The sequence below is a fragment of the Notechis scutatus genome, chromosome Z (genome assembly GCF_049901735.1).
Source record: "Notechis scutatus isolate UNSWTSFEM ecotype Mainland chromosome Z, rNotScu1.2, whole genome shotgun sequence".
NCBI lineage: Eukaryota > Metazoa > Chordata > Lepidosauria > Squamata > Elapidae > Notechis > Notechis scutatus.
The window spans coordinates 118,337,567-118,360,946 of NC_142025.1; the positions used below are offsets into that span (position 1 = coordinate 118,337,567).

Consider the following 23,380-nt stretch of genomic DNA (forward strand, 5'->3'; position numbering starts at 1 on the left):
AGCACAACTATAATGACGTGGGAAAATACCGAACCAAGCGAACACTATATATATATATATATATATATATATATATATATATATATATATATATATATATATATATATACATACACACACACACACACACATACATACATACATACATATACACACACACATATATATATACACACAATATTTACATAAATATTTACAATATTTACGTATAAGCCACACCCTCTTTCAGTCACATGACCACCAAGTCACCCCCGCCCCCGTCAGCGAGCCACACACACCCCAGTCACATGTCCACCAAGCCACACCCACAAATTAGGCCGTCCTCACAGAACTGGTTGTTAAGAAATTTGAATCCCACCCCTGCCCTTTATAAAGCCTTAGTAAGGCCACACCTGGAATAGCGCATCCAATTTTGGTCACCACATTTCAAAAATATATTCAGACTTTGGAAAAAATGCAGAGAAGAGCAACTAAGAGGATTAAAGGCCCGGAGGCTAAAACCTATGAAGAACGGTTGCAGGAATTGGGGGTGGCCAGCCTAGAAAAAGAAGGACTCGGGGGATGTGATAGCAGTCTTCCAGTATTTGAGGGGCTGCCACAAAGAGGAGGGAGTCCATTTATTTTCCGAAGCACCAGAAGACAAGAAACAATGGATGGAAGCTAATCAAGGAGAGAAACAACCTGGAACTAAGGAGAAACTTCCTATCAATTAGCCAGTGGAACAGCCTGCCACCAGAAGTTGTATTTGCTCCATCACTGGAAGAGATTGGACAGCCAAGACAACCCTAACCCAAGTTGTGGGTCCTTCATCACTGGAGGTCTTTAAGAAGAGACTGGACAACCATTTGCCTGAAATGGTTATAGGATCTCCTGTTGGAGCACAGGGGGGTTGGTCTAGAGGACCTCCAAGGTTCCTTCCAGCTCTATTCTGATTGATATTCTGGCTAAAACCAATCCATAGTTTGCAAAGGCCTTCTCGCTGATAGCCCTTTACGACCACAATTGAGCCAAAATTTTCTGTTGCTAAAAGAGACATTTAAGTGACTTTTGTCCCATTTGAGGACCTTTCTTGCCATGGTCGTTAAAGCGTATCACTGCAGTTGTTAACTGAGTAAGCCAGTTGTTAAGCGAATCTGACTTCTCCATTGACTTTGCTTATCGGAAGGTCACTGAAGTGGATAGCCTGACCCCTCCTCAACATTGCGACCGTTATAAATATGAGTCAAGTTGTCAAATTGTTTGAATTTGGATCACGTGGCAGCAGGGATGCTGCGGCAGTTGTGTGCCATCAATCCATTTTTGTCAGTGCCATTGTGACTTCAAATGGTCACTAAACGATTGGTTGTAAGTTGAGAACTACCTATGTAGGATCTGGGAAAGAAACGAGTAACAGAATACCAGAACTGGAAGGGACCTTGGAGGTCTTCTAGTCCACCCCCCCAACCCTATACCATTTCAGAAAAATTTTATTTATTTATTTATTTATTTATTTATTTATTTATTTGATTTGCCAATTGTTTACAAGATAATAAGTATAAGTGTATACATAGTTGTGAATACATGAAATGGGTACATATAAGAAAAATAAAAGAAGAATAAGAGAAACAATAGGACAGGGACGGTAGGCACGTTGGTGCGCTTATGCACGCCCCCTACAGACCTCTTAGGAAAGGGGTGAGGTCAATAGTAGACAGTCTAAGGTTAAAGTTTTTGGAGTTTGGGGAAGAAACTACAGAGTCGGGTAGAATTGAATTTGAGTAGATTAAATGAATTTGAGTAGATTAAAGGGTGCAGCCCCTTTAAGGCCTGGAAAAGATTTGGGGGAGGGGGTGTTACGGTTCCTTTAAGAGACAGAGAAGGGCGGGGAAGTGACGTCACAAAGCACATGATTTATCGGCTCTACCAAATCTTCCTCCCCCCTACACACACAATGCTTTCATCACATGCTGGCCTCAGAGGGGAAAAAAAGCTGAGTTTCGTTTTATTTATATTTCCGGTTCCGTTTAGACTTAGTTCTAGAGGTGTTTTTTTTTTTTTAGGACCCAATGAACTCTCTAGCCAAAAGGGAGCTTGTTCCTTTGCTTTTAATTTATTAATTCCTTGACTTAAATGTTTTAATGTAGCCCACGGTGCGAATTAAGGCCGTCCAATAACCCCAGCTTTCCCTCTTTGGGTATCCCTCTCCTTCTACGCTTGCTTCGCTCGAGAGCCGGTAGTTTATAAGCGCATACGCAAAACCCTCCAAACCCTTTAGTCTGTTTCCACCCTCGTGGCACGTGATGGGGCGGGGCGAGGCTTGTAGGTGGGTGAAGCCGGAAGAGGAAACCCAGTGAATTTCCCACCAGGCGAGATGAGTGGTTTCGGGAAGCTGTTTGGGAAAGGTGAGACTCCTAATTCCAGTGTTCCACCCCGACGGAGAGTTGGTATCGCCCGAAGCCCATAGGGGATCCCGAGACTTGGGAGTAACCAGTGGCGCGAGGGGGGGGAGGGTAGAAGGAGAAAAAGAGGAAGGAAAGAAAGGATGAATAGATGAAAAGAGAGAGAAATAGGGGGGGGGGTTACTGTTTTTTTCTCCTAAAAAGGGGACTTTATTTATAAGAAATGTGGCTTGGACCCTGGATGGTTTTAATTGCTCATGCTCCCCAGGGCTGGGTGAAGGGGTGCATTGCCCCCCCCCCTCATACAGGCAAGGGTCTGCTCATTATTTTGGGAGGGGTGTGTGAAGAAGATGGGTGGGGAAGATTTGCATGTGAGATTTGATAGGCCCTTTTACAAATTCTGCTTTTTTCTTTTAATTTTTTACACTATTCTTTTTTTTTAAGCTGGAGTGAATTTTATGGAAAGCTTAAGGTTAACAATGCATTCACCACCACACCGCCCCCCCCCAAAAATGGTCTGTTCCACTAATGCATTGGGTTGGAGCTTGCATCGGGTGAAGGAAGGGTGATTGGAAGCCCAACCCAAACCCAATCCAGTGGAACTAATGGGGGACCCAATGGGGTTGATGGGACCCCTCAACCCCACCAAGGATGATGGGACCCCCCCAGTCCAACAGACATAATGGGAACCCCAACTCAATAGGGATGATGGGAAACCCCAACCCAGTAGGGGTAATGGAACCCCTAACTCAATGGGGTTGATGGGACCCCCAATCCAAATGAGGATGATGGGACCCACAACCCAATGAGGATGATGGAACCCCTAACTCAATGGGGTTGATGGGACCCCCAATCCAAATGAGGATGATGGGACCCACAACCCAACAGGGATGATGGGACCCACAACCCAATGAGGATGATGGAACCCCTAACTCAATGGGGTTGATGGGACCCCCAATCCAAATGAGGATGATGGGACCCACAACCCAACGGGGATGATGGGACCCACAACCCAATGAGGATGATGGAACCCCTAACTCAATGGGGTTGATGGGACCCCCAATCCAAATGAGGATGATGGGACCCACAACCCAATGAGGATGATGGGACCCACAACCCAACGGGGAAGATGGGACCCCCAAGTCAACAGGGATGATGGGGCCACCATTTTCGAACAAGGCCGTTCTCTTGAAATGGTGCGCCCCTGGTCTTTGATGTGATCCCACACGCACACACACACACACACACTCCTCCCTTCTCCGGTTCTCCAGGGAAGAAGGCCAAGGCCCCCACCCCGCAGGAGGCCATCCAGAAGCTGCACGAGACAGAAACCATCCTGGTCAAGAAGCAAGAATTCCTGGAAGAGAAGATCCAGCAGGAACTGCAGTCGGCTAAGAAACATGGCACAAAGAACAAAAGAGGTAGGAGAAGAAAGTGGGGGGGAGGAAGCAGGCACACCTGAGCCCTGAAGAGGAGCCGGGAGAAATAAGGGAAGGGGAAAAAATAAAATAAATAGAAATAGGTTCTCCCGGCCTGTAACGATAAAGCCTCTTACACAAATATTGTGATTCCTATTCTCTGTAAGTAGGTAGCCCTCAACTTAACGACCACAATTGAGCTAATGTTGGTAAGTGAGAATTTTTTTGTCAAGGGAGTTTGGCCCCATTTCTTGCCTCCGTTGTTAAGTGAACCCCTGCTGTTGTTAAATTAGTAACCTGGTTTGTTAAGGGAATCTGGCTTCCCCCATCGACTTTGCTTGTCCGAAGGTCGCAAAAGGGGATCGTCTGACTCCTCGACCATCAGTTGTCAAGCGTCCGAATGTAAATCACGTGACTCTGGGGAATGACGGGACCGTCATCCTTATTTTATTTATTACTACCTGGATACACGTGCTTCGTTATGAAACTATGTGGCTGGGCTTAGTTTATGGGGAGGAAAATAAGGAGGAAAAAATTCTGCCTCTGCCTACCAGCATCCATCGGTATTCACCTGGTTAATGTCCTGTCAGTGTTGAGGGCTGTTTGGAAACTTAAACAGTATTTGCTGTGTGAGCAAGGTGGGGACAGCAGGGAGCCCGGGGGTGGATTAGCTCAACTGTTCTGTACTAAAGCTGCTTGCTGCTCTGAAAACGGAAACTGAAATGTGCTGCTCTGAAACTAAAACTGAAACTGAAACTCCTCTCCTCTGCTTGTGTTTTGCCTTTGGAACAGATTCCTTTTCAGGTGGGGAGGGGGAGTAGAACTCCTTAGCATCGGAGCTTAATAATAATAATAATAATAATAATAATAATAATAATAATAATAATAATAATAATAATAATGATAATGATAATGATAATGATAATGTAATAATATAGGAATAAATACTAATGCTCTGATGGTCATTTGGAAAAATCCTTTCTTACTGGACCCCTAGAAGCCAAGAGGAACATACGGGCCAAATTTCAAGTTTGTAGACTTTACGGTTCTGGAGATTTTGTGATGATGCGTGAGTGGCCTTTCGCTTTTATATAGGTAGAAGATTATAATTTAGAAAAATGTATATTGCGGCCTACAGGCGCATGGCGACTAAAGGCAGCTTACGAACATATAACAACACTCTATAAAAGACATTTAAAATAATAATATAATAAAATAATAACCTTCCACCCCCTTCTTCCTGGCGACATACTACATGTTCGTAAGTGTGAAAAATGGTCATAAGTCACTTTTTTCAGTGCCGTTGTAAAATGAACTGTTGTAAGTGGAGGGCTACCTGTATTATCAGTTGTGTCGTTTTTTGAAATACATATGTGTGAATGCACATCCATAGGGTTGCTCTGAGTCACACATTCAGTTTATACGCTGAGTTTGTTTCAGGGAAGAACTAATTTAGTGGGGTCCTTGAGGGCTCTGAGCTTGATTGTTTCGTGATCCAACTAGATAACATCATCAGTTGTAGAGTTGTAATTGCAGGAATGTTCCAATCTCGGATGGCAAACCTCAGATAAAGAATGTTTCCAAGCAAATACAACTCAGGCAAACAAAGTCACTAATCTAAAGGAGGATTAGAGAGAGGAAGTAAACATATGTTAGACTTTAACTAGAGATAATTAATTGTATGGATTACTGTGCTAAACAGTAACGAAAGTTAAGCAGTAACCAAAGTTAACCAATGGTGGAGGATAATTAAAAATGTGTATAAATGCAAGACTAGACTCCAATAAAGATCATCATGATTCAGTTGTTCATGATCAAACAACTCGACTGCCTCGTCATTACAACAATCAGTGCCCAACATAATTAGTGCACTGATGACGTTACCTAGTTGGGTCGTGAAACATCTACAAGGAAACAACCAAGCTCAGAGACCACCCAGGACCCCACAGTCCTCCTCCTCTTCCTCTCCGCTAACCCCACTCCCTTTTAGCACTGATGTTGTTACCTAGTTGGGTCATGAAATGTCTGCAAGGAAACAACCAAGCTCAGAGACCACCCAGGACCCCACAGTCCTCCTCTTCTTCCTCTCCACTAACCCCACTCCCCTTTTAGCACTGATGTTGTTACCGAGTTGGGTCGTGAAACATCTACAAGGAAACAACCAAGCTCAGAGACCACCCAGGACCCCACAGCTCAACCTTGAATTACAAATATTCTCTTTGGGGTAATTTAATTTCAGGGCCCTCAAAAATCAGGAATCTTGATTTTGATTCCCCAAAACATTTGAACTTCCCTGAGTTCAAATGTCTTCATAAAAACCCCTTTTCATAAAAGGGATGAGCCCTGATATTATTTATACCTCTTTTTAGATTTAAAGACAGAAAGTTAAAAAAACCATATCAGTTTAAATCCTAAACTCCCAGATCTCTTTGTTTTAGAATATTTTTATCCATGCTGGCTGACCTTGTCTGGATTTACTTAAAGTCCGGCTGATAAGTAACGGCCATAGGAAACAATTTTAAATTCCTAGAGTGTAGCCGTTTCTCAACCGCAGGTCCATTAAGGTGTCTGTACTTCAGCTCCCAGAATTCCCCAGCAGGCTATGCTATGCTGAGTATTTAGATATTTTCTAAACTCTAAAGCAGGGGTCGCCAACCTTTTGGGCCTCAGGGACCAGCAAACTCATAATTTTAAATTTGAGTGGCAGTGGCTTGCTGACGTTGGTGGGAGAGAGAGAAAGAGAGAGAGAGATGGGTTGGCAGTGATGTTTTTTTCTCTCTCTCTCTCTCACACACACACACGCCCCACACACACACATGCCCCCCCACATACTCAGGGAGAGAGAGAGAGAGAGACGGTATCCTGCGATCCCAAATCAAGAGCGATCAATCGGTAGGAAAACAGGGTGGGGATTTTCCTGCAGATATTTTTTGGGATTTTCCCAGGGTCTCTGCAGAAAAAGCAGCACAGCAGAGACCCTGGGAAAATCCCCCAAAAAGTCTGCAGGAAGTCTTTCTTTCTCTCCCCCAAACTCCGCCAGAATGGCGCAGCCTCTTGGAGCAGGAGGCCTTGCAGGGTCCCAAAGACTCATTTCTGGCGGAGTTTGGGGGAGAGAAAGAAAGACTTTTGCTGCTTTCCTTGCGTGCAGCCAAAAGCAGAAGAAGAAAGAAGCAGAAAGAAGCAGCCCGGTGGCCAGGCCAGGCGAGTGGGGTGAGTTCCCCCTCCCCCCGCCCTTTCCCCCTCCCCTCACTACCTCGTGTTGTACGCAATGCAAGAGACGCAAGCCTTGTGTTCCCACGCAGCCCGGATTAATTGCTTTGGGGTGACCTTTCTCTGCGGACCAACAAAATTTTCTCATGGACCACCAGTGGTCCCCGGCCCACTGGTGGGCGACCACTGCTCTAAAGCATCTGTAGGCCAGACAAGGAAACTGAACAAGGAGAGATTCAACCTGGAAATAAGGAGAAACTTTCTGACAGTGAGAACAATCAACCCATGGAACAGAAGTTGCCCTCGGAAGTTGTGGGAGCACCATCCCTGGAGATTTTCAAGAAGAGATTGGGACTGCCATCTGTCAGAAATGGTGTAGGGTCTCCCGCTTGGGTGGGGGGTTGGACTAGATGACCTACAAGGTCCCTTCCAACTCTGATTATCTGTTATCTGACTAGGGAATTCTTGAAGTCCACACATTTTAAAGTGAGGTTAAATGGTAAAATCCCAGAAAAAGACTACAAGGAGGCCTTATGACCACAGTTACAGCCCAAAATTTCTGCTGCTAAGTGAGACGTTAAGTGAATTTTGTCCACAAAATTTTGAGTCGTTAAGGGAGACATTTGCCAAGGAGTTTTGCTCCATTTTACGACCTTTCTTGCCCCAGTGGTTAAGTGAGTCACTTGTTAAGTGAGTAACACGCCTGTTAAAGAGAGAGAGAAGAGAGGGGAGAGAGAAAGAGGAGAAAGGGAGAGAGAAACAGAGAGAGAGAGAGAGAGAGAGCAAACCAACTCTGCATAGAGGGGGATTTGCAGTATGGCCGTTTGCAAGCCTCCTTGCACGAGTAACACAAATTCACAAATGTCCTGTCTTGTATTTGGGGGGGGGGTGTCTTAATAAACATCCACATGCTTCTGACCTCCATGAGGACCAGAAGCATGGGGTGGCTGCATGCATTTGTTGCCTTCGTTCGCGGCAGCTGCTTTGCAAGCTCTCAAGAGGAAGAAACGCTATGAGCAACAGCTGGCCCAAATCGACGGGACCCTGTCCACCATCGAATTCCAACGCGAGGCCCTCGAAAACGCCACCACCAACACCGAAGTGCTCAAGACCATGTCGGACGCGGCTCGGGCCATGAAAGAGGCTCACCAGCATATGTGAGTAGCGCTTTTCCCAAGCGATCGATAGAAGAAAGCAGCCCGATTCCCTGGACTCAAAAATCTGGTCCATGTTTTGCTTTTAGCTTAGAGCAGTGTGTGTGTGTGTGTTTTTTGTTTTTTTTTCCAACCTTGGCCATTTCAAGACAAGGGCAAATTTCAACTCCCAGAATTCCCCACACCACACTCCTCCTCCTCTTCCTCTGCTCTTCTTCTCCTCTTCCTTTTCCTTCTCTCCTCCTCTTCCCACTCCGCTTCCTCTCCCTCCTTCTCCCTCCACTTCACAAGCCCTACTCCCTTCTACTACTGATGATGTAACCTAGTTGGGTAATGAAATGTCTGCAAGAAAATAATTAAGCTCAGAGAGCACCAAGGACCCCACAGTTCTCCTCCTCCCTTATGCCATTGATGATGTTACCTAGTCAGGCCTTGAAATGTCTGCAAGAAAACCCCCAAGCTCAGAGACCCCTAAGCACCCCACAGTCGTCCTCCTCTTCCTCCTCCGCTTCTTCTCCCTTTTCCTCCCCACCTGCTCTTCCTCCTCCTCCCCTTCCTCTTCTCTTCAAACACCACTGCCTTCTAGCACTGATGGCGTTACATAGCCAGGTCACAAAACGTCTGCAAGAAAACCACCAAGCTCAGAGACCACCAAGGATCCCACAGTCCTTCTCCTTCTCTCCCTTTTCCTCCTCTTCCTCCTCCCCTTCTCCTCTACCATCTCTTCCTCCCCCTCTCCTCCTCTTCACAAGCCCCACTCCCTTCTAGCACTGATGATGTGCCGTAGTTGGCTCATGAAAGGTCTCCAAGAAAACCCCGCCAATCTCAGAGACCACCAAGGATCCCCCGAGCTTTCTCCTTCTCTTCCTACCCCCTCCAGGGACATTGACAAAGTGGACGACTTAATGGCCGAAATCACCGAACAGCAGGACATCGCCCAACAGATCTCGGATGCCATATCTAAGCCGGTCGGCTTCGGGGATGATGTGGATGAGGTAAGGAGGGCTGAGAGATCCATGGATGGCCTCCAGAGGGATAAGGGGACTTCAACTCCCAGAATTCCCCACCCCACAGACCTCCTGCTCCTCCTCCTCCCCTCCTCTCTTCTTTTTCCTTCTCTCCTCTTCCTTTTCCTTCTCTCTTCCTCTTACTCCTCCTTCCTTTTCCTTCTCTCTTCCTCCTTTTCCTTCCCTCTTCCTCCTTCCTTTCCTTCTCTTCCTTTTTCTTCCTCCTCTTTTCCCCTCCCTCCTTTTCCTCCTCCTCTTCCTCCTCCTTTTCCTCTCCCCCCTTCCTCCTTCTCCTCCTCTTCCTTTTCCTTCTCTCCTCCTCCTCTTCCTTCTCTCTTCCTCCTTCCTTTCCTTCTCTTCCTTTTTCTTCCTCCTCTTTTCTCTCCCTCCTTTTCCTCCTCTTTCTCCTCCTTTTCCTCTCCCCCTTCCTCCTTCTCCTCCTCCTCTTCCTTTTCCTTCTCTCTTCCTCTTACTCCTCCTTCCTTTTCCTTCTCTCTTCCTCCTCTTCCTTCTCTCTTCCTCCTTCCTTTCCTTCTCTTCCTTTTTCTTCCTCCTCTTTTCCTCTCCCTCCTTTTCCTCCTCTTTCTCCTCCTTTTCCTCTCCCCCTTCCTCCTTCTCCTCCTCCTCTTCCTTTTCCTTCTCTCTTCCTCTTACTCCTCCTTCCTCTTCCTTCTCTCTTCCTCCTTCCTTTCCTTCTCTTCCTTTTTCTTCCTCCTCTTTTCCTCTCCCTCCTTTTCCTCCTCTTTCTCCTCCTTTTCCTCTCCCCCTTCCTCCTTCTCCTCCTCCTCTTCCTTTTCCTTCTCTCTTCCTCTTACTCCTCCTTCCTTTTCCTTCTCTCTTCCTCCTCTTCCTTCCCTCTTCCTCCTTCCTTTTCCTTCTCTTCCTTTTTCTTCCTCCTCCTTTTCCTCTCCCCCCTTCCTCCTTCTCCTCCTCCTTTTCCGTCTGTCCTCTTCCTCTTCCTCCTCTGCTTGCTCCTCTTCTTGTCCTCCCCTGCATAGGGGGCGGAGGCTTTGAATGCGAATCTTGCCCTTCTGCCTTGACAGGATGAGCTGCTGGCTGAACTGGAAGAGATGGAACAAGAAGATCTGGACAAGGAACTTCTGAATGTTGGGCAGGCCAGTCCGGAGCTCCCCAATGTCCCCTCTTCTCGCCTCCCCAATGTGCCAGGTATGACAACATGCAGGCCCCCAAAGCTTAACGCAGGTAATCCTCGACTTACAACCGCAGGAGCGACTGACATTTCTGTCACTCAGCAAAGCGTGGGTTAAATGGACTGACACCCAGTTTTTCGACCCTTTTTGTTAAGTGAAACCCAGCGTTCGTTAAGCGAAGCAGACATTCGTTAAATGAATCCAGCTTCGGATTCCCTGTTGATTTTTCTGGTCTGAAGCCGGCTGGGAAGGTCACAAATGGCAGCCACATCAACCATAAAAATGCATGTCGGTTGCCAACCAGCCAAATTTTAATGATTTCACCTCAGGGATGCTGCAACGGTCATAAGTATGAGGACTGTTCGATGAGTTGTAACTTTGGTCACTAAAAGAATGGTTCTAAGTCCACCTGTATCATGTCACGAAAACACCCTCACTTCAGCGTGACCTAGTTGTGGCAGATGTACAGACCGTCCTCGACTTACGACCACAATGGAGTCTAACATCTCTGTCGTTAAGGGAGACATTTGCCAAGGGAGTTTTGCCCCATTTTACGACCTTTCTTGCCACCATCCCTGCCGTCATTCAGTTAGTTGCAGTGTTGTGAAGTGAATCCAGCTTTCCCCCAGTGGACTTTGCTTGCCAGAAAAATTGCAAAAGGGGATCACGTGACCCCCTGGACACTGCGACCATCATAAGTACGAGTCGGTTGCCAAGCCTCTGAATTTCGATAACGTGACCACGTTGCCTAGGTCGTTAAGTGTGAAAAAAAAAAGGTCATAAGTCCCATTTTTCAGCGCTGGTTGTAACTTTGCTCACAAAATAAGCATGGGCAGGGGGTTGGACTAGATGACCTACAAGGTCCCTTCCAACTCTGTTAGCCTAGGGAGACTACCTGTACAATTGCCTGGGTACCAGCTCTGGATAATGGGGGGCACTAGTCCTGCCCAGCAGAAGTTGAACACAGAGGGCAACGCCCCTTTTCAGGAGATGTCACAGGTTCAAATCCTGCCTCTTTTCCTTCCCGCAGCTTCCAAAGTGCCCTCGGCCTCCCTGGATGAGGAAGACGAGGAAATGAAACAGCTTGCCGCCTGGGTGTCATGATGCAATTGTGGGAAATTTCCTTCCCCCACCGCTTCCTCCTCGCCTCCCTTGGTTTTCTTCGGAGAAAGAGGCAGAAAAGAGATGGAGAGGAACCATTTTCTCCCCTCCGGTTTCCATGGTTACGGGGAGGGGTGGGGTGGGGAAAGAAACAACAACAACAACAAAAGAGGGGAGGGCCGGAAGTCACACACACACACACACCCTGCCTAAAATGACCTTACGTGCCGAATGTAAAGAGTTTTATAGACAGATTTATATAAATATAAATATATATATATATATATATCTACAATATAGAAAACGGGAGCCTGTTCGGGGGAGGGAGGGGTGATTGGGGCTTAAAAGACCTGCCCCCCCCCCCACGTTTCCCCCCCCCCCCAGATAAAGACTGAACCTTGAAATCATCTGGAGATTAACTTTTTTTCTTTTTCAGTTTTCAAAAAAAAACAACAGGATTTTGGCCCACCTTGCGGGGGGGCTCAGGAGGAGCGGACGGTGTGTGACACGCAAACACAGCCTGAAAATGAAGCTTTGGCGGGGGGATTAAAAACAATTCTCAAGAGTTTTTGACCCTCTGGTCTGTCCTTCGCTTTCTGTCCGATTTTGGAGGTTGCCGTTCCCGTGAGTGTTGGTCTTTCTTCTCTCTCCTGTTGGTCTCTTGTCTCCTTTAGGGCAAGTTGTCAGCTTCGTCTGTTGCCAAACACACCAACACAAAACACACACACTCCGGTGGTGCAAATGATGCAGTCTAAGGATTCTCCTCCTCCTCCCAGGCGTGTTGCAAAGGAATTTAAGGGTGGGTGGGTTTCGGGCGGGGGGGACGGGAGGGTGGCGTTCCACCTTGGAAGGCCGGATGGATGGATGGATGGAAGGAGGGAGGGGCGATGGGCGGGCAAGGGGGTGGGGGATTATCAGGGAATAAGGGAGAAAAAGTTGTGATTTAGTTTGGACTGGAGGTATTGTTCTGTCCTGGTTTTATCGGTAGCGTGTATCTGTTAACGGGTTTTTTTTTTTTTTTGCTGGGTGGGTGGGTGGGGTTGTTGGTTAATAGTTTGCTTCAACTTGCGCCTGGTGTTTTCTCTTTTCTGTTTTAAAGCTAGCTTGTTCTGTCTTTTTCTTTTCAAATTGACTTGTGGGCAGGAGTTGGGATGGTGGGGGGAAGCGTGGCCCCCACTGACACGCGTGTACTCCTGCGGTGACCCGTTGCTGTGTTGCTTTCTGTGCCCGGTGAATAAAGTGCCCTGAAATGTATTGTCTGAACTGAATGGCGTGTGATTTGTTTTCTTCCATCGCCCTTACCCCCAAAAAAACCCTTTTTTTTGCTGGAATTTGCACCTAAAACCAGTGTTGCTTTTTAAAAGTTCGGCCATTTTAAGAAGTGCGGACTTCAACTCCCAGAATTCCATACTTAACCTTTTCAAAGTGGCTGAGGTTAAAACCCAGGGGTGGTAGCCGAAAATCAGAAATCTGATGATTTCTTTCATCAGCTCCTGAGTTTTTTACAGAATGAATCTTTTACCTCATTTTGCCATTTTGAACCAATTTATCCCAGTGTTTTTCAACCTCATCATGCCTGGTCTTCAACTCCCAGAATTCCATGCTTATTCCATGCTAATTCTCCCAGGATTCCAGGCTTAAGACAGCGGAAATTCAACTCTCAGAATTCCATACATCTGTGAACTTCAACTCTTAAGGTTCTAGGCCTAAGACAGGTGAACCTCAACTCCCAGAATTCTATGCCTGTGTGAACTTCAACTCTCAGGGTTCTATGCTTAAGAGATAGGAACTTCAATTCCCAGAATTCCATGCTTACATCGATTTCACCTCAGGATTCCAGGCTTAAGATATGTGACCTTCAATTGATATAAGCATTTATCCCAGGGTTTTTCAGCCTTAGCCTCTTTAAGATGCATGGACTTCCAACTTCTAGAATTCCATGCTTATGTGAACTTCTACTCCCAGGAATCTATGCTTAAGGAACTTCAACTCCCAGAATTCCATGCTTATGTAGGTTTCACCTCCCAGGATTTCAGGCATAAGATGCATGGACTTCAACTCCCAGAATTCCATGTTTATGTGAACTTCCAACTCCCAGGATTCCATGCTTAAGAGAGGTATAGACTTTGTGCTCTCTGAGGTTGGTGGTTTTCTTGCAGACATTCATTACCCAAACTAGCTAACATCCCCAGTGCTAGACTTCAATCCCCACAATTCCAAGCTGCCTGGGGAATCCTGGGAGTTGAAGTCCAACCATCTGAAAGTGGCCATGCAACTGTCCGAGATTCTTGTGGCTGTTCAAAAGCACAAAACTGTCCGCCTTCAAAAAATAATAATACAGGTAGTCCTCGACTTACGACCACAACTGGGCCCCAAATTTCTGTACTCCAGGATCCTTCATCATACCCATGTTTCCCCGAAAATAAGACCCTGTTTTTTTGCCACCAAAAAAGGCACCAGGTCTTATTTTCAGGGGATGTCATCCACTGACTAACCTCACTTGCGCGCATCACCCCCCAGCCTCATTTTCGCTGTCAAGAGGCCTTCAGGAGCTGCTTCTGTGGCCGGCAAGGCTTTCCTGAAGGCCTCTGCAGCCGGTAACAGAGCTTTGGATCGATCCAGACCTTTGTTATCAGCTCCAGAGGCCTTCACGAAAGCCTTGCCAGCCTTGCCGGCTGCATAAGAAACGGGCCAGCAAGGCAGGTGTCGGGGTGTGCGAGGCCTGGCTACACCTGTCCAAAGGTAAGTAGTAGGGCAGTTCTACCACCCTATCCCCATCTTAGCTTAATGTTTACCCATCCACTCGAGTGGGCGGGATCTTAATTAGGGCTTATTTGGGGGGGGAAGGGCTTATATTGGGCGTACATAAAAAGCTAGGACTTACTTTCAGGGTAAGGTTGCATTTTGGGGGAAACGGTAATTATGAGTCGATTTCCAGTCACCTGAATTTTTATCACACAACACGAAGGTCGTAAGTGTGTAAAACTTCTTTCGGTGCCGTTGTAACTTCAAACAGTCCCTAAACGAGCTCTCGTAAGTCAAGGACTACCTGTAGCAAACAGATGAATTTCCAAAGCCCCCCCCCCCCACCCCTCTATAGGGACCAATACAGGTCCGTTCTTCCCCACTCCCTCCCTCTTTTTAAAAGGCCCCCTTGCCATGAGAGCCTCCCTGCTTTCCCACGGCATAATTGGCCATGTCCCCGCAGCTAGAAATCCAGCCGCGCAGCCCAACGGCCAGCTGCAAAATTGTAGGGCCTCTCATTTTTGTTTTTCCCTTTCTTTAATAGGGTATTCAGCTGCTTTTCTCCGCATGTTTAGACGGCTTGATCTGCCCCGTGCTCCGAGTCCGGCTGGCTGGTTTTTTTTTGTCTGGCGAAAATGTGAGAGACTTAGATTTGGTGTTGGGCGTAAGGGTGCTCTTGCCGGCGTCCGGCGTCCGGGGTCCGCAGATGGCCTCCAGGGCTTTCAATTCGGAGGTGGGCTTCTCCGCCAAGAACTTCAGCACCCAAGAGACTTTCAGGATCTCCAAGATGTTCAGACGTTTCGAGGCCGGGCGCAGGATGCGACGGATCAAGTCCTGGAAGGAGATAGATTTCCACGCTGAAGGCCCCCGTTGTGTGGTCATGACCACACCTCTCCCTCCCCGCCACAGGGACATGCGTGTTGGGGGACACACACGCCACGTGGGGTGCGTTCACCAACACCTAATAATTGTTCTCGGACAGAAAGGGGCAACTTTGCCGCAGCCGACTCGCTGCGGGACAATCCATTTATTTGAAATAATTTTTTAAAATTATTTTATTTTTTTTGTCATTCGCATTTCATTTTGGGCTCTCCTTTGGCAATCTTCTTTAATGATGCTATTCCACCATTTCTTGATGTTCATGTAGCTCTTGTCCAGTGGCGAGTTGGCTGCAGCGAGTTAATAACCGAATAGCAGGGTTGGAAGGGACCTTGTAGGTCATCTAGACCAACCCCTTCCTCCGTCCAAGCAGGAGATCCTACACCATTTCTGACAGAAAGCTTCCAGGGATGAAAGCTTCCAGACATCCCTCCCGCACCCACACACACACTACTCTGGCCAGGAAGGGATCAAGATTTAGCCCGGCTGGACAGTCAGTTTTCTGAGTGGCTCAGAACCAAATTATTTTCTGCCAAAATTAAAAAAAAGGAGTCTTGAAGCAAAAGAAGACTGGGATGGATGAAAGAGAAAGGATGAGAAAGGCAGCAGGGAGGACGGGAGACGATGTGGGTGGATGGATGAGTGGAGAGATGCTGCAACCTCTAAGGAACCCAGAGAGGAGGGAAGGAAAGAGCGAGGAAGGGAGGGAAGGAAGAGGTGGGAGGGTTGGAAGGAAGGAAGGAGGGAAGGAGGAAAAAGGAGTGAAAGAGTAGTGGGAGAAGGAAGGGAAGTGAGAGGAGGGAAGGGGAAGAAGAGGGAGAAGAAAATGATGGAGAAAAGGAAGGGAAGGAAGGAGTGGGAGACAAGGAGAATGAGGGAGGAGGAAAGGAAATGGAAGGAAGGAGGGAAGGAGGAAAGAATGAGGTGGAAGAAAGGAGAGGTGGAAGGAGAGGGAGGAAGAAAAGGAATGAAGGAGTAGTGGGAGAAGCAAGGGAAGTGAGGAAGGAAGGAAAGGGGAAGGAGGAGGAGGGAAGAGATGGAGAAGAAGGTAGGAAAGAAAGGGAGAGAAGGAAGGGAAGGGAAGAATGGGAGAGAAGGAAGAATGAGAGGAGGAAAGGGAGGGAGGGAGGAAGAAAGGAGAAAAGAATGAAGGAGTAGCAGGAAAGAAGGAAGGGGAGTGAGGGAGGAGAGAAAGAGGGATGGAGGAACAGAAGTGGGAGAGAAGGAGGAAAGGAAGAAAGAGGAAGGAAGCAGAACACGGGAGGGAGGGAGGGAGGGAAGGAAATTCACACATCTTCAGCCTACCAAGATGGAGAAACACCAGCTTGGCTGCTACTGTTTGCCCCATCATTCCCAGCCACCCAGCCGGTGAGGCAGCCCAGGTGGGCTGCCCACCCCTCACCTTAATCTCGTCGTTGATCTGGACATGGCTGGGGAAGTTGACCTCCTTCTGCGTCTCCCGCAGCAGCTTCTTGAGGTTGGTGTCGTCGAAGGGCAGGTGGGCCACCACCAAGGTGTAGAGGATGACGCCCATACTCCAGGTGTCGGAGAGGAAGGGGTTGTAGGGCAGGCCCAGCAAGATCTCCGGGCAGGCGTAGGCGAAGCTGCCGCAATAGGTCTGGCTGAGGTGGGAGAAGCAGCTCATCATGCGGTAGGACGGGGAGGGAGGGGGCTGCGTCTGGGGCGCCACCATCTTGGAGAAGCCGAAATCTGAGATCTTGATGTTCTCCCGCTTGTCCAGCAACAGGTTCTCCAGCTTCAAGTCCCTGTTGGCACGAAGGGGGAGAGGTGAAGCCAAAGGCCACCCGTCCACCCAACCAACCACCCTAATGCTGCTGCGGGTGGTCCTCGACTCAACAACGGTTTGTTTAGCAACCGTTCAAAGTTACAGTGGCCCTGAAAAAAGGGGACTTACGTTCAGAGGTGGCCTGCTACCGGTTCGCACCGGTTCGAGCAAACCGGGTGCTAATTTTATATCTGGTTCACTGAACCAGTAGTTGCAACAACGGGCTGGCCTCACTAACCTTGCCCCCTCCCGGGAGTCCCCCACGCAGCCCATTTTGGATACCAAGTTAGCGCAGGGCCCACACGGAGATTCAGGAAGAGTGAAAAACAGCCTCCCGGAGGCTTCAGAAAGGCAGAAATGGGCCCGGGAGCCTCCAGAGCCCAGGGAAGGGGGAAATGGGCCTCCCAGAGGCTCGAGGAAAGCCTCTGGAGCCCGAGGAGGGCGAAAAACTGGAAGTTCCGGAAAGCCGGAAACAGGCCCATTTTCAGCCTCCGTAGAGCCTCCGGAGCCCAGGGAGGCCATTTTGTCCTCCTGGAGGCTCGAGGAAAACCTCCGAAGCCCAGGGAGGGCAAAAATGCCCACCCACCACCGCGATGCAGGAGGCCAACTAGGCCACGCCCACCACGGCCACGCCCACCCAGGATCCGGGCAGAGAAACAGTTCCTAACGTTTTTGAATCCCACCTCTGCTTAGGATGACCATTTTTCCAGTCTGTGCAGCCTTCTTGAAGTCACATGATCCGAAGTCAGACGCTTGGCAATGGATTTGTATTTGTGACGGTGGCTGTGTCCCCCAGGGGGGGGGTCACACGGACATTTTGCGAACTTCTGACCAGCAAAGTCAAAGGGGGGGGGAGCCAGATTCGCTTAACGACCATGTGACTCGCTTAAAAACTGCAGCGATTCACTTAGCAGCAGTGGGAGGATAGGATGTAAAATGGGGCAAAAAGTTCACTTAACGCCTCAGCCACAGAAATTGGGGTGGGCTCCATTGTGGTTATAAGTTGAGGACTACCTGCCTTTTTCTGAAGGTGGGCAGAGTTTCGTGATTTATAGGTAGTCCTCCAATTACGACCTCAATGGAACCCCACATTTCTGTGGCTAAGGGAGACATTTGTTAAGTGAACCCTTATGGCCATCCTGCATTGCAACAATTGGCTATTAGAACGGTCAATCAAAATATTGCAACCTGGGGAACTTCCCTCCAGTTTATGTAAATAGTCCTCAACTTATAATCTCAGTGGAGCCCCAAATTTCTGTGGCTAAGAAGGATATTTGTTAAGTGAATTTTGCTTCATTTTAACACTTTTCTCGGCACGGTTGTTAAGTCCGTCACACAGTTGTTAAGTGAATCCAGCTTCCCCCTGGGCTTTGCTGGTCAGAAGGTCACAAAAAGGGATCATGGGACACTGTGACCGTCATAAGTATGAGTCAGTGGCCAAGTGTCTGAATTTTGATCATGTGACCATGGAGATGCTGCAACAATTGTAAATATGAAAAATGGTCATAAATTGCTTTTTCCAATGCCGTTGTAACTTTACTAAACGAACTGTTGTAAGTCAAGGATGACTTTGCATCACCCATTTTCCAATAAAGGTATCCCTAATTTCTAAGGAACTCAGGGAGGGAGGGAGGAAGGAAAAGAAAGGAGATAGAAAAGAGGAAGGAGAGAATGGAGGGTGGGAGGGAGGGTGGGAGGAAAAAAGGAAGGAAGGAAAGGAAGGAAGGAAGAGAGAAAAGGAAGGAAAGAAGGGAGGGAAGGAGGGGAGGGAGGAAGTAAGGAGAGGAAAGGAGAAAAGAGGAAGGAAAGAAGGAATGGTGGGAGGGAGGGGTGAAGAAACAAGGGAGGGACGGAGGGACGGTAATAGGGAGGAAGACAGAAGGAAGGAACAAAAGGAGGAAGGAAGATAGAAAAGAGAAAGGAAAGAAGGGATGGTGGGTGGGAGGGTGGGTGGGAGGAAGTTAGGGAGGAAGGGAAGGAAGCAAGAGAAAAGGAAGGAAAGAAGGAGGGAAGGGAAGGAAGGAAGGAGAAGAAAGGAGAAAAGAGGAAGGAAAGAAGGGGTGGGAGGGAGGAGGAGAAGACGGAAGGAAAGAAAGGGAGGAAAGAAGAGAGATAAGAGAAAGGAAAGGGGAGGGTTGGAGGAAGAAAGGGAGGGAAGGAAGGAAGATAGAAAAGAGAAAAGAAAGGGAGGGATGGGAAAGGGACGGAAGGAAAGAGAAAGGCAAAAAGAAAGAAGGGATGGTGGGAGGGAGGAAGGAAAGGAAGGAAAGGAAGGAGGGAGGGAGTTCCACCCATCTTAAACTTGCCAAGATTGAGAAAGATTGCCCATGGAAATGAAATGGTGTTTGATTGCTGAGAGGCCCACCTCAAAGGGCTGACAGAGCTTCGAATCCCCTCATGAACAACATGGATCACTCCAGATCCCAATTCAAAACCCAGCCGGGTTAGAAGCCCGAAGGGCGCATTTAACACACATACGCGCGCACACCCTCACCGATGCACGATGCCCTTGCCGTGCAGGTAGGCGATCCCCAGGGTCAGCTGGGAGAACCACTTGCCAGCCAGAGCTTCCGAACAGGCCCCGGACTTCTGGATCCATTCTAAGACATCCCCGCTTGGTGCCAACTCCATGATGATGTAATGGCGGGAGGTGGTCTCGATGGCCTGGTAGAAACTGATGACGTATTTGTGGCGGAGGCTCTTCATCACCTGGAAAAAAGAAGAAGAAGGACTCAGGGTTCGAATCATGGCCTGCCCCCACCCTTCCCTCGCGTGCCCTGTTCTTCCGCTGCAGGAAAAAAATAAAATATCCTAAAAACTAAATGACTTTAAGGATAGCTCCCTGTCTTGAAATTCTGACCAGGAAGACATAGGTAGGAATGAAAAGCTAAGGGGGAGCAACAGTGCCTCTGAGAGAGTGCAAAGTGCCTTTCCAAAAGATGACCCACCAGGCGTTGAAAATTTCCCATTTGGGACAGGCAGGCCACAACATACGACCACAATCGAGCCCAACATTTCTGCTGCTAAGTAGGACATTTGTGAAGCAACTTTTGCCCCGTTTTATGACCTTTCTCTCCCCAGTTGTTAAGTTAAATCACTGCAGTTGTCAAGGTAGTCCCACGGTCATTAAGTGAATCTGGCTTCCCCATTGACGTTGCTCGTCAGAAGGTCGCAAAAGGGGATCACGTGACCCCTGGGACACTGTAGCCGCCACAGTACGAGTCAGTGGCAGCCAAGCGTCTGAATTTTGACTCACATGACCATGGTGGGAGCAGCAACGGTGGTCGTAAATGTGAAAAACGGCCGTAAGTTGCTTTTTTCAGTATCATCCTAAGTTTGAACGGTCACTAAATGAGCTATTCTAAGTTGAGGGGCGACCTGTATTTGTTGGACCCCTGTAAAGATATGAAAGTAGAGGTTTACAAGGGATTCACACAAGGGTGGGATTAAAAAAATCCCAGCAACTAGTTCGCTGCCCGGTTGCAGAGTGGGCGTGGCCATGGTGGGCGTGGCCTACTGGAACTTCTGGGAGGGCCATTTTTCGCCTTCCCCAGAGTCCCGAGGCTTCCCTCGGGCCTCTGGGAGGAGGGGAAACGGCTTCCCCCGGGCTCCTGAGGGCCTCCAGAAGCTAGGAACAGGCCCGCTTCCGGATTTCTGGGCGGCCCATATTTCGCCCTCCCAGAACCTCCACACGGGCCCTGCACTTACCTTGGATCCAAAACGGGGCGTAGGGAGACTCCTGGGAGGAGCCAAGGAAAGATGGGCGGGGCCAGCCGTTTGGTTCAAATAGCGGTTTGGTGAAGCAGATGTAAATTTAACATCCAGTTCACCCGAACCGGTCCAAACCGGATGAATCCCACCTCTGATCATTCACAGCTTTCCATTCAGGGGAGACCCACGTGTACACAAACACCCACCCGCTCCCACTTCAAGAATGACCTGTATTTCCCTGGGTAAGAATTTCGTGAGATAATCCTCCGAGGCCTTCTTCTTCGAGATGATCTTAATAGCCACCATGGACTTCTGCTTGGAGAAGTAAGCTTCGTAGACAGTCCCGTAGGAGCCGTGCCCGATGGCTTTGCCAATTTGGTAGCCATACTGGTCCATCACCGAGACGTACGGTGTGGAGGTCGAGTGTTCCACCATGGCGGAAAGCTTCTCCGCTGGGGAGATTTCCTTCCGGGAATTGGTCGGTTCTATCTCGGCTCTGGGAAGACTTCAGCGATATAGAGAAAGACCCGCCACTGAGGACAGTGGTGGAGTATAGACCACGTCTTGTGGGACCCTGGTTGGAAGATCTCAACAACCTTCCACAAAAAGGATAAAACGTTCCTCCCACTGCCTGTTCCTCTCCCCAACGGTCTGGAAAAGGAACGTGTTTGGTTCAGAGAGGATCGGGCGGAGGTGGGGGGATCCTGTCGGGATCCACCTCTCTTCACCCTATTGAGTCTAGGTTAGGAGCACCCAAAGAGACTGCTTCCCTTTGACAATATCAGAGGGATAACGGGCTGCCACCTCCAAGACCTGAAGGGTTGACCGGAATCACTCTGACCGGGTCCCACCAAGATTCTGATGATGCCATAAGCCATGTTTAAGCCTTCTGGCTACCCCGATTGGTTGCTGGGGTTCCGGTTACCATAGAGAACCTTCTAGGAATGCAGGTATTGTCTTCCAACAGGGACCTTGGAGAATGTTCCACCGAGGCTAAGAAGGAAAGAGAACAATGGATGGAAGGACACCAATCCCCAGTTTAAATCTCACTTTCCATGTTAAGTATGAATTTGCTGTTTAACGAAGCGTTCCTCATCCTTGGCATCATGAAGATGGGTTGACTTCAACTCCCAGAGCGCCATGTCTCTTTTCTGGTCTTCATTTGGTCTCTGCAGAACTCAGTAAGCCTTCAGAAAAATAGAGTTGGAAGGGACCTTGGAGGTCTTCTATTCCAACCCCTTGCTCAAGCAGATGATCTTAGACAAATGGCTGTCCAATCTCTCCTTCAAAACCTTCAGTGCACCTACAACTTCTGGTGGCAAGCTGTTCCAATGATTAAATTCTTCTGTCAGGAAATTTCTCCTTAGTTCTAGATGGCTTCTCTCTCCTTGATGAGTTTCCATCCATTGCTGCTTCTCCTGCCTTCAGGTGCTTTGGAGAATAGCTTGACTCCCTCTTCTTTGTGGGAGATACTGGAAGACCGCTATCACCCCTTCTTTTCATTAAACTAGACACACCCAATTCCTGCAACCATTCTTCATATGTTTTAGCCTCCAGCCGCCACAAAGAAGTCCACCTATTTTTCCAAAACACCAGAAGACAGGACAAGAAACAATGGATGGAAACTAATCAAGGAGAGAACCAGCCTAGGGATAAGAATAAATTTCCTGACAGTAGGAACAATTAACCAGTGGAACTCCTTGCCACCAGAAGTTGTGAGTGCTCCATCACTGGATACGCTTAAGAAGAGACCTGACATTCATTTTCCTTGTCTTCTGCTCAAGCAGGTAGGTTGGTCTAGAAGACCTCCAAAGCCCCTTCCAATTCTTTTGTTCTGTATTCTGTGATAGTTTCTTTGAAAAATTCCTCTCTTGATATTAATTTCTCCCAGTCTTTCACCATCAACCAACAATTGTGTCTTAAGCTGCGCCGTTGATCTTGGCACAAAGCTTTTGATGTTTCAACCATTTTTTTCCAGGCACGATTATCTAATCTTGGGGTAGGAAGTCAAATGCCCTTTTGTAGTGAATCCATACTACCATGTTGGTCTTCCTTCTTCTCTTGCAGTTTTCCAAAATCATCAGTTAGGAGAGTGGTGCGGTGGCCTAGAGGCAGAGCTCTTGCTTCACAATCATTTGGCTGTGAGTTCAATCCTAGGTAGAGGCAGATATTTCTCTCTTTGGGCTCAATGAGAATGTATTTGCTGTAAAAAGAAAAAACACCGCATTGGCGACAGGAAGGGCATCTGGCCAGTAATCACACAGCTCCATTCCATTTCCCAGACTCTACCCTGCAAGGCATTCTTGAAGTCCAGATATTTTGGGATGGCACTCCTATTGCTACCACTGCTATTATTATTACATACACCGGTTGTCCTCGCCATTCTTGTAATGACCGTTTGAAATTACCACGGCACTGGAAAAAAGTGACTTACGAATGCTTTTCATACTTATGAACAACGCAGCAATCCCCAAGGTCACATGATCAAAATCTAGACATTTGGCATTATCGCTTTGCCCTTGGAAATCCCACAATATTTAAATTTCAATCAATTTTTCCTTATTTATTTCATACGCAATATGATATTTTTAGGTATTATTGAATAGGTATTATTTATTTAATGCTTTTATTATTCAAGATGTAGGATTATGTATTATTTCATAAGTACAATGTGTTGACATTGATTTATCTGAGGCTCACTGTTTATTATTTAGCTATTTATTTGGGAGACAGGTCCTTTATGATTTAATTATTTAATCCGTGTGATTTATTTATTTATGTTTGGATGTGCAGTTTATTATTCAATTATTTATTGAACACGTGCGATTTATCCATTTATA

At 47.7% G+C, this 23,380-nt stretch overlaps 2 protein-coding genes across 2 annotated transcripts in view; one reads left to right on the forward strand and one right to left on the reverse strand.

Annotated features, from left to right (window-relative positions):
• The first annotated feature begins 2,257 nt into the window (after positions 1 to 2,257).
• Positions 2,258 to 12,673, forward strand: CHMP4A (charged multivesicular body protein 4A). Its single transcript, XM_026690407.2, has 6 exons — positions 2,258 to 2,381; positions 3,650 to 3,799; positions 7,986 to 8,163; positions 9,041 to 9,155; positions 10,211 to 10,334; positions 11,349 to 12,673. Exons 1-6 carry the CDS (start codon positions 2,351 to 2,353, stop codon positions 11,420 to 11,422), a joined length of 672 nt encoding a protein of 223 aa, XP_026546192.2. The 5' UTR covers positions 2,258 to 2,350; the 3' UTR covers positions 11,423 to 12,673.
• Positions 12,674 to 14,684: 2,011 nt separating this feature from the next.
• The window catches only part of TSSK4 (testis specific serine kinase 4), a 9,914-nt gene continuing 1,218 nt past the window's right edge, over positions 14,685 to 23,380 (reverse strand). Inside the window, exons 2-5 of the mRNA XM_026690406.2 lie at positions 20,769 to 22,743; positions 19,324 to 19,538; positions 16,446 to 16,809; positions 14,685 to 14,998 (exon numbers count right to left, since the gene is read on the reverse strand). Coding sequence (XP_026546191.1) covers positions 14,714 to 14,998; positions 16,446 to 16,809; positions 19,324 to 19,538; positions 20,769 to 20,975 — 1,071 coding nt within the window. The 5' untranslated portion in view covers positions 20,976 to 22,743 and the 3' untranslated portion in view covers positions 14,685 to 14,713. The remainder of the gene's footprint in view (positions 14,999 to 16,445; positions 16,810 to 19,323; positions 19,539 to 20,768; positions 22,744 to 23,380) is intronic.